This window comes from Calcarisporiella thermophila (assembly GCF_041956535.1).
Source record: "Calcarisporiella thermophila strain CBS 279.70 unplaced genomic scaffold VTP21scaffold_7, whole genome shotgun sequence".
Classification (NCBI taxonomy): Eukaryota; Fungi; Calcarisporiellomycota; class Calcarisporiellomycetes; order Calcarisporiellales; family Calcarisporiellaceae; genus Calcarisporiella; species Calcarisporiella thermophila.
The window spans coordinates 633,773-647,105 of NW_027192197.1; the positions used below are offsets into that span (position 1 = coordinate 633,773).

Sequence of the window (13,333 nt, forward strand, 5' to 3'; positions counted from 1 at the left end):
GTTCAGGCACTTCTCCTGGTCTCCCATATAAATATTGGATCGCATCCTAAGGGTGTTAATTTTCTTTTTCAACCTATTTTTTTTTGCCCTCTTTGATATTCAATCTTATTTGCTATACCATGAATAGTATTGAAGACCAGAGAAAATCACTGGCAAACTCACTGCCTTAAAATTGTCTTTTTGCTTACGTGGTTTTAATCTCGAATTCTCACACAGCCAGGCTCGATGAAAAAAAAATATATCATTGGGCCAGCTCAGTATTCGAGGGAGAGCAATCGGCATCGAAATCTTATAAAAAATAGAGCTTCGATGCTCTAATACATTTTCCGTCAACTTCAGTTTGATACGCCACCTCTGAAATTGAAGAGGCTTCAACCATTACCAAATTGGGGTTTTGTAAGCCATGTGTTTTGTACGGGTTTTCTGTCCGTTCTACCGCTCTACTTTTCAAAATTCATTGAAAAATGAATGATTCGCATGATTCTAATAGATCTGCATTTAAGCCCTCATGGTTCGACACTAACTTAGATGTAATAGAACATATTATCGAGTATCTTGACACCCAGAGTGTCGTCAACCTGTCGCAAACCAATTCCACACTTCGAAGCATCTGTCTTGCCACTATTGCCTGCCGGAAAGCAAAATGGAAATTGTTTTCCCCTAACGAGACGTCAGCACCCCCTGTATTTACAACACGATGTGGCGTAATGGTGGGAGAACACGAGTTCGTTGTGCCTTTTATGACCTCAAATCCTTGTTGTTACATTTTGAATCTGGACACTTTCCAGTGGAGCCGCAAGCTAGTGGAAGTCGATGATCCTAATTTTCAGCCGTTCATTGCTCCATGTGTGTCGCTACACCACAAAATATACATGTTTGGTGGGCGTAAAGTCCGGCCGTACCGACTATCAAATGATTTATATGAACTCGATATGAAAACAATGAAGCTTTCCAAAAAAAATCCAGTTGAGGGAACGCCTCCGGATCCTAGGCATGAACACTCGGTCGATATAGTTACGAACAGATACATTGTAGTCTTTGGTGGGCTAATCGAAAACTCAGCTGGTAGGTTTGGATATAATGGATGTAGCATGTGTAGTCGACGGCGCTAAATCTGATTTCACTTTTGTGATTCTGCCCTAATAGGCGAAAGTGATGTCTACCTATACGACCTAACTACAGACACCTGGATTGAGCCTATTGTTCGGGGTCAAAGCCCATGGGGGCGATTCGCGCATTCTACAGCCGTCATGAATAGTCACGATTTATTCGTATTTGGCGGCACGCAGGTTCTCGAGAGTGACGATTCCAACCGAGTATTTGATGATTTGTACCGACTTGATTGCCGCACTTTCACATGGTACAAATACGATTGGTACCGCTCTCCTAAGCAACAATGCGTCTCCATCTCTCACGATAACACAATGCCAACTTCAGACGAATGCCTTGTGCCCACAACAGGTCCTCGTCCGCGCGATCGCCTTGAGTGTGGTATGATTGCTTGGGGCCACAAATTGCTTATTTTCAATGGACACACATTTGGCAACGACCTCGATGACCACCTAATCACCTATGACTATCCGCTGCACGCAATAGATGTTTTTAATACTCGGCTCTTAAGATGGACCCGCCTGGACTCACAAATTCACGTAGAGGATGCCTCAATCCGTGCCCAAAACATTAGCTATGCTTTCCTTCCTGGTGAGCGTGGCCCTTCAGTGCTAATGATAGGGCAGCAAATTTTGGATAAAGGAGGGTCGTCAGTGGAAAGCATCCATACGAAGTCGGATTCGTCGTTTGAGGCTCATACCAACGAGATGTCGGGCGAGAGCTATAATTCTGGGAATGAATTGCCGTCAGAATTCCTTCATCCGATAACCGTGAAAACATGTTCCCGCGACTCTTTTCTAATCACCCTGAAATCCAAAAATTTGGCCAAGGCTGCAGCCATCAGTTCAGATCAGTCCGAAGAGAGAGTGGAATCCCCACCCAGAAAAAAAAGAGAGCCTGAGAATGGCATCATACCGAACGATAGTATTAGTATATCATTAGCGTCGCGCTCCAAAGAACAATTAGAGCAAAGTGATTCGGAAATGCATTGTTCAGGGACAGTTGAATCTCAAATCGGCTCGCTCCAGAAGCAATATGCTCGGAACTTAATCCTGCAACAGCATGAACAGATGCAAGAAGTAATCAATGAAGACAATCCACACACTCCAGACGGTAGACCACAACCAACCTCTCCCTCATTCTATCAGAAATCCCAACCGCATTCAAAATCTGTGTCATCGACAACCTCGTCCCCGCTCTCTAATGATACTCATCCCTACGGCGCTGATACGAGTCCCAGCAGATCGGAATATTTTTGGCAATTCAAACTACGCCAGAACTACATGCTTGCACCATTATACGGGTTGTTATTAATGTCATGAGTTCTTTAGATGTAGGTTATCTAGATTGTTTTTATTTTTGCTTTTTTTTTTTCATATACTCATTATTATTTATATTGCATTGTATTATAATCACTGCGAATATTTCTGTTTTTCATATTAGCTATATGTGGAGATAGCTATTAAACATTCCTGGTTATATTGGTGTGATAATTTTGCGATATTATTAAAAGCAGAGAGAAAGGAAAAAAAAAATGCATGGCCATGAAAAAGATATAGCTTTCTGCAGTGACCCACTCTATAGATGTAACACCTCCACGCCATATTCGGGCACCCCTTGGCCTGCTTCCAAAAATCCTCTCCGTGTAGACTTGCGGCCACTCGTCGAGGATGCTTTTCCTCTTCCTCCAGAAGAGGCTGCAGAGGTAGCTTTTCGCGCATCCTTACCACTGCCTGATTTTCGCTCAAACAATGCCAGTGGTCCTTGCAATAATTGCAGCTGGTTGCACGTTTCGACTTCTTTCTGCACTAGAGAGACTGCATAATTTAACGAAGGATGAAGGGAAGGTGTCAGGATAAGGGTTGGGAAATGTGTGTCGAGCAAAAGTGCAAGGAAATCGAGTAACTAGAACAGAAACAGGGTTAGTTGTATTCGCGTAGGAGGTTTTCAATGTTTAGCGTAAAGGTGAGCAAATGCTTAGGTAGAAATCAGGTTCCATTGATACATACATCATTAATGACTGGGAACTCCTTATTTGTTCGCACTTCGTAAAGACCATTGAGCAGTGTACGGGTTTCTAGCCACCTAATCAACATACTGAGCACCACCCCAAGCTCTTCTACTGTTAGTTGGTGTAATGCCTGCTGCATGAAGTAGTCGTTGCGTGGAGCGGCAATGATGAGCGAGAGGAAGTCCTTTACATCGACGTGGCTCTTACTTTGGTGCAGTGCGATAACGCGCTGCAGAAGCATGATCATATCGGCCTCAGGGATGTCGTGAAGCCTTGTTAGTGCAAGCTTAATGAGACCCCAATCTCTTCGTTCAAGGAGAGCCGGTATTATGCCACCATCCACTAGGCTGCTCGATATTAACTGACGATGGATAAGGAATTTGACAACTTTGCTGGGCCAGAAGCTGGAGTCAAATTGGCCATCTGCATTCTTAGCGAAACATCTTTCTGCAACTCTGCGCACAAAATATTGCGAGAGCACGAGTGGCTCCTAAAAAAAGGAGGAGTGATGTAAATATCAACTTTCTGTAAAGGCCAAGTTTCTCCGCGCACTAGATAAGTTACCTTTTTCTTTTTGTCTATATCTATTTCCTTTATACCGTTGACTTTGGATTCACCTTCTATTTTGGATTCCCCATCCACTTCCATAGAACTGGCGTGCTCTATCTCCTCTGTCTCCTCTGTCTCCTCTTTCTCATCTTTTTCGTCTTTCTCCACTTCCTCCTCTTGCTCTTTTCCGATCCTTTCTTCGACATATTCCATGAACACACTAGCAAACTCTTTTACTGTCGGCGTGTCGTCCTTATTCATCAGCTTTGTCAACACTGCCTCTTCTCTCTGCTGAACTTGCTCTATTTTGGATTTCCACATTGTCATTAACTTGTCCGGGTCAGCATCTGTAAAAAGTTCTTCTCCAGCCATAGCCTCCATTCCACTTCGAACAAGCCCTGCAGGTTTAATTGCAATATAATCAGCCGTGGCACGCATCCGGTTCATTGCACCAAGAAGTGTGAGAGGAGCACAGAAATATGGACATAAGAAGACGGATGTTTTTGAAACAGTAATTTTGGATGCAGAAGGAGGGCTTGTGGTGATGGCAAGGACGAGGTGGGAGTTTGGAAGCACAGTCAGCTATTAAAACAATATTTAATAATTGCTTTGTAACTTGAAATTGGATTATCCTCTCGTTTACCTGATAGGAAGTTTGCGAGTGCGTTGTGTATTCGTGGGATGGAGATGGAATCACGGCTTCAGCTTGTAAAGTTCCATACCGTACGTCCCAAATAGTTAGGGTATGCTCGTATTTATCTGTCAGAGTGGAAGCAATGAGCCCTCAATTCCGAAAAAAAGCTATAAACATGAGTGTGATAACTTACCTGACCCCTCCTGTTTTCGAGCGCCGGAAAGTGCTAGATAATTCCCCTTCAATGGAGCTACCGAAACACTCCCAGAAGAAACGAGTGAAAATCCACGTAGAGGAATAGATAGTATTTCGGTCAATGAAATTTGGCCAGATTTTAGAAACTGGATTTGGTAAATCTTCCAAGAGCCATCTGAGCCTGCAAAGAAAAAATAGTGAAAATAGACGAAATGAGCTATATATCCAAAAAATACACCTTCATGTAAAAAGCAACTTACAAAGCACAGAGAACTGCCCGGAGGTTGGATCCAAATTAAACGCTAACGGCTTATTCTCCTCCTCAATCCGCACCGTCGCCAAATTATTAACTTTGTTTCTATCTGAATCAATCCCGAAGAAGTGCACCCTAAACTCTTCTCCTTCTGTGGCCGTCACGGTTAAAATCATTGTGCTTCCTTGAGGAAGTATTGAGGGAGGAACGCAGGAGGAGGTTGTAGAGAAGATATAGGACCACTTAAGTTGAGCCCCAGGAGCAGTTGGGGCACGCTCGCAAGTGTGTACAACACGTTTGAGATCGTCAGAAACCAGCGAGATAGAGCCGTCTTGATTAATGAGGATAATGTGTGAAGGTAGACAAGGAGAAATCTCAAGGGAATATATTCTTTTTCCAAACTGAATTACGATACTTTAGAGGAAAATTCTCCAACGAAAGTGAAGGGTTCAAAGTTACCTTTTTGGTTGTCTTTCTGGCGAAATTTCTCTCGCTACGCCCGTCTAGAAGCGCTTTCTCTTCCTCATCATGCCAGCACCAAACTAACCTATGCTCCTCACTTGAAGAAACATCGGATCCACCAGCAACAACAGCATAAACATGACGCATAGTTGGTGTTTTAGTGTGGTATTTTGCTGGAGAAGAAAGAATTAATCCAGGAGGCGTTGACCAAGAACGAATGCATTTTTGATCATTTGTCTAGGGAAGGGAGAAAATTAATTGGATTTAAGGAAAGCAGCAAAATAGATTAATTCAAGCAACCAACATTATAAAGATGCACTCCTTCGCCCTGTACGGTAATAACCACAGCATCGATATCAGTTGCACTCTCAATGTCACTGGCAGCCGATCCAGGTGGTGACGAATCAGCTGGACAGCAGGCAACCGAAAACGAGCCCTTGCCCGATGTGGTGAACTGTGCAAGTGGAAATGGATGTTCTATAGTTGCACTGGGCATTGTACAATAGTCGATTAACCTTTTTCCACCGTTTCAAACTTCTTACATCTATATGGAACGAATTCAAATAGAAATAAAAAGTCACTCAGTAAACATGTGGCTTATAATGTTAATTAGCAGTCATTTTCTTTTGTAGCTATTTTAGATAGATTGTAAATACAGAATATCACTTCAGTAAAACCACTACGATAACTAGAATCTTAAAAACACTATTTATCTTCCAATAGCTACAAAATTAATATATAGCGATAATCTAATATTTAATTGTATTTTCACTTTTTAACCTGAGAACTTCAGTTGCGGTAACTAGAAGTCTACGTAGTATAGAAAAAATGATTGGAAGATATCGTTAAAATGCCTAGAATACATTTAGTAAAATGAGGTTTCTACCTCATCATGAATGATTCTAGTTTTATTCTAAAATAATGATTTGACGAATACTTTATTCCACTGCGTTACAATGCAAGCCTAGGAAAAATCGATCTCTGTTATGGATACCATGTTTCATTACTAAAATGTTTAACTCGAGCGTAAAGTACCGAGATTGCTAATAGTAATAATAATTTATGGAAATCCTCTTAATTATGACATCAGTAAAAACATATAATGTTTATTCATACAATTCCAATATTCAATAACGTACTTGTGAAAGAATAACTGTCCTTATATTTTTGCAATTGTAGGCAATTAGATTGTTTGGAATGCAAAGATTATGGAGACTACGTTTATTGAAAAAAAAAGACATAGTATGTCATATTAGTTCAAAATTAAAAGATATTAACCCTACACGCCTCAATATACTAGTTCGAAGCTCCAAATTAACAAAAAAAACTATAGGGTGTACCTCAGTTTATAGGAAAAACCGTATTATACTCGAGAGAACAAGTGTGCTTGATAAGTCTGAGTTTCAAATACTTTCAAAAAATTATATAATAATATTGATTTACTTTGGAAAATACATCACTAGAAATTCCTCCTATCCGATATATTTAACGATTATGAAAATCAAGTGCCTGTTTCAAAGGAGATTTACAGTTTTCGTTCACCAAATTGCTAGCAAGGATAATATCCTTGCTAGCAATTTGGTGAACAAATTTTGGACAACAAATTTTGTTGTCCAAATGAGGTGATGTCAACTATCCACACAACTTTCCGATTTAGGACACTTTGCTGCGCCGTTATTCCAGGCACTAAATTACAACTTTAAGGACATCGGAGAACTCGCAAGCTGGGACAGGTTAATTTCATAGCTATCCAATCGCTTAATTCTCGTGTAACTCCGTGTCCAACCCACTTCCTTTGTTGTTTCCCTCTCTATTCCACATCATCGCAATTTCTTCACATTCTCCCTCTCCATCCACTGCTTTTTCATCAGCCGCTCTAGTTTTAACCACCTTTTCTCTCCTCCTTTTCTCTTCATTTCCTCTTGTGTTGCTTTGTAGGATTCTTTCATTTTAATTTTATTTCATCTTTTGCTACTCATCTGTAACAATTTATAGTGATTTCCGTTGAAATCAGCAGCCAATTTATTGAACCCTTGTGCCCGCGATGATTAAAAAGGGGCTCAAGTTTGGTGGCGCTCGCCATGATGACTACCAAAATGATCCTCTAAGGCGACCACGACCTGTTTCTTCAGAATATCTTGAATCTGACCAAATGCGTCCATCACCCGAGCGAACCCCCTCATCTGCCTCACTACAGGTTGCTGCGGAGGCCCGCCAACGCCAACTAGAGCGACACTATCTTGGTGGGCCGAGTTCACCGACTTCACCAAGCAATTATTCTCCAACACTTCCTCTCCCAAATGCATATTCATCTCCTTCAGATCAATACAATGCCTACTCACCTTCAGAACAGGCTGGCCGTTACTCACCATCATCTGGACAAGCCATTGCATATTCACCCTCCGATGAGGACAATATCTACTCTCCATCATCAAGAGAGCCTCACGAATATTACACTTCAGCAAAAGACAATACATACTCTCAGCAAAGTATCCCTGATGAGTACCGTGCAAGTGACGTGTACAAGGCTTCAGGCTATGTTTCAACACATTTTGAGCTCAATTATCCGTCTTACTACGACACGAGACAGTCGAATGCATACACTTATGGTGACGAAAATTCTGTCCACGATAGTAAAATATACAAGCAGTCATGGAGCCATGTGCGGGGTAGCGTTTACCCTCAAAATCGTGACAGCGAATATTATGATGATTCATTGGTTCATGGCGGTCGCGGAAGCGCATATTATGCTTCGTCAATGGGCGATGCATACGAACCTACTGATTCAGTGATTTATGAAGATCGCCATCAAGATGCAGGACAATACCGCGATTCTATGGTGTCACGCAGTTGGGACGACCGATATTCCAACGATTTCCCGCAGAAAGGCGATTTAGACAAACAGTCTGCAAAAAGTTCTGGTTGGCGTCCGCCTGTGGACAGTTGGGATAGGAATCCGCCTTCACAATACCCTATTACTAATAATAAACCCCGAGAAAAGGCGCAACCACCCTCTGTGTCAGTTCCGTCCATTTCTATTACTCCCTCACCCATGAATAAAATCACAGCCCCTTCATCACAGCAGCCTAGGAGTCCCTCTTCACCTAATAAAAGCGGGCCTTCATCCCGCAAAACCCCTGCCAATGCTGCTGATGATTTTGTAACCCAAGGAATTCAATTCCATGAAAACGGGCAGCTAGAAAAAGCCACTCACTACTTTAGAATGGCCTCTGAACAGGGTTCACCGGTCGGGATGCTATTTTATGGGATGTCTCTACGACATGGATGGGTAAGTGTTGATTTTTTTTTTATTGATTGGCTCTTGTTAACCTTTCGCCTATAAATATAGGGATGTAAACCAAATGCCCACCTCGCCTTCCAATTCTTACAGCGCGCAGCCGAATGCGCTGCTTCTGACCTTAACAGCCTACATAGCGTTAATAAATCAGCTGCAAAAGGCGAACTTGTCATGGCAATTTACGAGCTTGGGGTATCATTCCGCCATGGCTGGGGTGTACCAAAAAATAAAGCTACAGCTGCATATTACTTTGAAATAGCGGCGAATTTGGTGCATATTTACAATAGAATATCCCTTGCTTGATAACTTATTCACTTATTATTTGGATTTAATAGGGAGATCCTGATGCACAAAATGATTTAGGTTTTGCTTATGAACACGGATTAGGAGTGAAATCCGACAAATTCAAGGCGGCAAAATATTATCGGATGGCAGAAAAACAAGGCCGCGGCCAGGTTGGAAATTCTTGGATTTGGTAAGCCTTAACTAGCGGTGTTAATATTTAAATTTTAACACTATTAACCCTTTGAATTATTAGGAAAAGTAAATACGATGTAGTTGGAGTTTAATCGTAGAAATCCATAGAGCAAAATTAAAATTACGGAGCAGAATTTCTTTTTTGATTTGATTTAGTCTACCACTCTTTTATATATAATTTTCATGTGTTGGATCCCACTACCCTACTTCTCTAGTTAGTCACCGTAGTAATGTTACTAAGCCTCTTTGGGGCCAATTTTGGTTATCATTTTAAATTCTTTTTTTTCTTTATCCCGCGCAGGCGCGTTTGTTGTGTTTTGAACTCTCAAGTTAAGGATATTGTTCACTCCACAACTCCTAGCATTCTCTAGGGTGCCAGCCACAATATGGCTTCTTACTATATTTTTCTTAGTTTTTCAAACCTATATTTTTCCTATCCTATCCCTATTTTCCTTCAGGATTTCGCTGAAGCAGTTGCAATAAGAGATTTCATTGATACTCTCTTATTATTGTAAATAAAATAAGTTACATAACAACTCTTCACAATTTTTAAATATTTGATTAAAATTCTCACTCTTTTTTCTAAAGCGCATATGGAACTGAGTACAGATGCTAATGCAAATATCTCTTCTGATTACAGTATTTGCTTCAATGCTTGTGAGAGCAAAGTGCCGCAGCAAGATATTTCTCGCGGGCAAATATTTGGGGAATTGAAAGATTCACGGTTTTTTTTAATCTATTAAGGCAGCATGACCGATTTTTTTGGTGGCAGATTTACACCTCCACCCAACTATACTACACCGAAATGGCCTTCACTCTATTGGCCTCTTGGTGGGAAATCACAGGTTGCACTTTATTATGTCTCGGGTAAACCATATAAATCCTTTTAAAATTTTCTTTTAGATCAAAAGGTATTTACGCTTTAATACAATAAAGATATCTTCCAGTTTACTCTAATCTGGACCGTCCTCCTCATTTCTGCAACTTTTGCCTCGGCTGGCCTCTGGGCCTATTTTGTTTTTCTCCCGACTACACGTAGTAGTACACGATGGCGGCATCGTCTTCTCGTGCACGCCGTCCCCATCGCTTTTGCAACTATTGGGGCTTTTGCAGGTCTAGTGAGTGGAAGTGTTGTAGGAGCACTTCTGGGTCTGATATATAATGCGGGATATTTCCGCATGTCAACTTGGATGCCCCTTGTCTGGGGCATGGTGCAGGTATTAGTGGTCATTATGGCTAGCTATTCAACTATGACCACAATTTTGTGAAAATCTGAATCATAGAGGCCCATTTAATATAAGGATGATATGTTTATTTTATTCATTAATATTTTTTGCTATTGTATATGCTTTCTACCCTATTACTTTACTTCATACCCATAATCTTGCACATAATTCATTTTATTTTATATTTTGTGGCTATTTCTCGCTACCTGTAATATGCTATAAATAATAGTTAAATTATATACACGAAGAGCGAATTGTGATCCTATTTGACTTGAGATCGTCGTGAAGAGAACAATGCTAATAATTCTAGAAATCTGAATGAGAGATATTCAAACCATTCTCAAACCACAAGCAAATGCAACAGAAAAAAAAAAGCTATCTCCTTACATTTAACTACATCAAGTGAGCTTAATAAATTTTCGAATCCGAATAATAATACTTAGTATAGAGTAAAGACAAGGGAGGAGAAGCTACGAGAAAAAATCATAATTCCATACTTAGTTTCATACTAAGTATGGAATTATATATTTTGGCAATAGAAAAAATCTTTGGCACGGTTGACCCGAAAGAAATATTAAGAGATTTGACTCTACTACTTTACAATGTCTCTCATTTCTATAACTGCAAAAATTTGTAGGTTATTTAACCAGCCTACCTACTATCTTTGTGTATATTTATGGCAATAAAGTGGTCCTGCTGCTAGTTCATTAGATTCACAAACTCTCAAAATATAATAACGAGATTTCTCGTAAGCCGGCTGGAAATCAGGCTTATGAGAATCTTGAACTCATATCATATCAAATAAAGTTTCGAAATTGATAAGAGTTAAAACTTCGATTTGTAGTATATGGTATCCTTGTTAGACGGAATACAAATACTCGTGGAAGCAACAAGTGTATCATCTTTGATTTTCATTCTATCTCCTTATCCAGTAAAATCAGTAGCTCATTGATTTAAAATGCGTTAAGAATTGCTATTCAACATTGTTCAATTCAGTGCTTATACCGTACATGTTCACTATATCTGTTCACTGCCAGAATTTTAAGCCAAGAGGGACCAGGCCGGCAAAAAGTGGAGGAAGTAAACAGCCACTTACTATTGTGCAACACAAATAGTTTTTGCATGACCGGGAATCCATCGAAGATTCTCGAGCATCACACAAAACACTGCCACATGAGCTTATTTAAATTTTGAGTCGTGTTGAATACGTCCATTTTGCAAGCAAAATGCTATTAAAAATGCAAATGATCAATCCTTTAAATGACGAGAATAGCACTTGAATAATATACTTTGTGAGTATAAATATAGACAGCTAAAAATAACTAGACACAAAATATGCAAATAAATAAAGAAGCGGAGTTAAGAGATATTCAATGTAAACCTAACTTTTGCTCTAAATTTATGCCACTGACTATTTATGGCTGCAACTGTCTGCTGTGGCTGTTGGTGTGGCTCTCTCTGTGGCTCAAAAGGTATCCCAAAATACCCCTAGTTGTTGGTACTATTCTAGTAGATTTCCATAAAGGACACACTCATAGCTTTCGGTAATTACCGAGAGGGGCATTTATAAAAAGACGCTATAAGCTATGACTTGCAATAAACATTAACAGGTTGTTTTCTGCTCTACTATTGATATCCTAGAGAATCCTCGTTCTGCTCCAACTTAGCAATAAAGAAAGAGAACTCCAACATTTCAGACAAAAATAAACGACCGCTTCAACCCATCCTTCCACCACAGTCAAACATGTCTGGCAATAACCCAACTAACGCTGGCTACTACTACCAGGATCAATATGGCCAGATGCATTATTATGCCTACCAACCAACAACTCAACCAACGCAGTCCTATCCTCAACAGTATCATCCTTCTATCAATCAAACCCAACATCCAAACACAGTTCGTTCCCAACAAGGAGCACAAATTGCACGCGAGCTTGAACGTCGCAAACAACGGAATTGGCTATAATTGTTCAACCCTGAATAGTCTATTTTAACTTATTACCATTATTTCGTTTTAGTTTGATTATTAATTTTCCTCGGCATATATTTACCTTATTTGTATTTCAATGATCTTATTACTCAACAGACGCTATAAATAAAACTTCGAAATATTTATTGAAGGTTTACATGCAATGAAATAGTTATATTTAAATTCATTTACATAGAGTTAGTATAGCGCTGTATCTATTTGAGCTATATTGTAAAGGCAGAGACTGTTGATATAAATATATATTCACGAGGGTAATTTTAGTCAAAACTGATGATTTATTGTAGAATTACATAATTTGTAATTTGAAATACTGAAAAAAAAAATGAAGATTAGGAACTTATTGTTATCGTCACCAGTGGAGAAATATTATGGTAAAATCAAAATGTCCGGAAAAATTATATTCTTTCGTTTTTGTATCCCTTTCATATCAATAACTATCAGTTACACTGTTGATTGACTAATTAATGCTACCATACCAAGAGCTCAGAAATGCAACATGATTTCAATAATACACAAGCCTAAATTACTTCTGATAATATTATATTCCAAAGATTGATTGAAAACAGTGCAATGCGAAATGAAGGTCAAAATTTAAACTATATTTTAAAACCGATCAAGACCTTTATTCGGTAAGAAAAAATGTATAAACTCAGCAGGAAGGATGATATTTATACCCGTCTTTTGGAGTGACTATACACAATTTCGATATGTTTCTGCTCAACTCTTTGCTAGGCGATTTTTCATTTCTCAGATTCTCCGGGGTAAAAATTTGGGATCCGACCTCTATTAATAGAAGCTCTTCCTCCACAATAAATGTTAATATACCCCTTACTGAAATTTGCTGAAATAGGAAAGAGATCTAGAAGTCTAGACAAAAGTTAGAGATTTAATCATCAAGTTTACGATACTCAGGAATGATATTTTGTTATAAGGCACTGTAAATTATTTATGTTTAATCGATAATTATGAGAAAAATTACCATTTGCAATTGGATTCCGCATTCGTGCATAGGGTTCCTTATGTTTTGTATGTTTTTGCAAGTAAAACCTGAGAGTTATTCGAAGTTTGGTTTTACATTTTGTAGAGATTTGTCATTATCTAATATAAATTCACCAACCATATCTACTC

At 39.4% G+C, this 13,333-nt stretch overlaps 5 protein-coding genes across 5 annotated transcripts; 4 read left to right on the forward strand and 1 right to left on the reverse strand.

Moving 5' to 3' along the window:
* Window positions 1-464: 464 nt before the first annotated feature.
* Window positions 465-2,432, forward strand: VTP21DRAFT_10544 (uncharacterized protein; the record flags this gene model as incomplete). Its single annotated transcript, XM_069389892.1, has 2 exons — window positions 465-1,065; window positions 1,147-2,432. The coding sequence occupies 2 exons, from the start codon at window positions 465-467 to the stop codon at window positions 2,430-2,432; spliced, it is 1,887 nt and encodes a 628-aa protein (XP_069253167.1).
* Window positions 2,433-2,688: 256 nt separating this feature from the next.
* VTP21DRAFT_10545 (uncharacterized protein) lies at window positions 2,689-5,710 on the reverse strand (the record flags this gene model as incomplete). The annotated part of the gene is made up of 8 exons (XM_069389893.1): window positions 2,689-3,015; window positions 3,120-3,611; window positions 3,686-4,252; window positions 4,314-4,429; window positions 4,498-4,680; window positions 4,760-5,153; window positions 5,212-5,451; window positions 5,519-5,710. 8 exons carry the CDS (start codon window positions 5,708-5,710, stop codon window positions 2,689-2,691), a joined length of 2,511 nt encoding a protein of 836 aa, XP_069253168.1.
* A 1,548-nt stretch (window positions 5,711-7,258) lies between these two features.
* On the forward strand, window positions 7,259-9,081 carry VTP21DRAFT_10546 (uncharacterized protein; the record flags this gene model as incomplete). The annotated part of the gene is made up of 4 exons (XM_069389894.1): window positions 7,259-8,503; window positions 8,564-8,782; window positions 8,848-8,987; window positions 9,051-9,081. The coding sequence occupies 4 exons, from the start codon at window positions 7,259-7,261 to the stop codon at window positions 9,079-9,081; spliced, it is 1,635 nt and encodes a 544-aa protein (XP_069253169.1).
* A 657-nt stretch (window positions 9,082-9,738) lies between these two features.
* On the forward strand, window positions 9,739-10,257 carry VTP21DRAFT_10547 (uncharacterized protein; the record flags this gene model as incomplete). Its single annotated transcript, XM_069389895.1, has 2 exons — window positions 9,739-9,856; window positions 9,926-10,257. 2 exons carry the CDS (start codon window positions 9,739-9,741, stop codon window positions 10,255-10,257), a joined length of 450 nt encoding a protein of 149 aa, XP_069253170.1.
* Window positions 10,258-11,959: 1,702 nt separating this feature from the next.
* VTP21DRAFT_10548 (uncharacterized protein) lies at window positions 11,960-12,181 on the forward strand (the record flags this gene model as incomplete). Its single annotated transcript, XM_069389896.1, has 1 exon — window positions 11,960-12,181. The coding sequence occupies one exon, from the start codon at window positions 11,960-11,962 to the stop codon at window positions 12,179-12,181; it is 222 nt and encodes a 73-aa protein (XP_069253171.1).
* Between the last annotated feature and the right edge of the window lie 1,152 nt (window positions 12,182-13,333).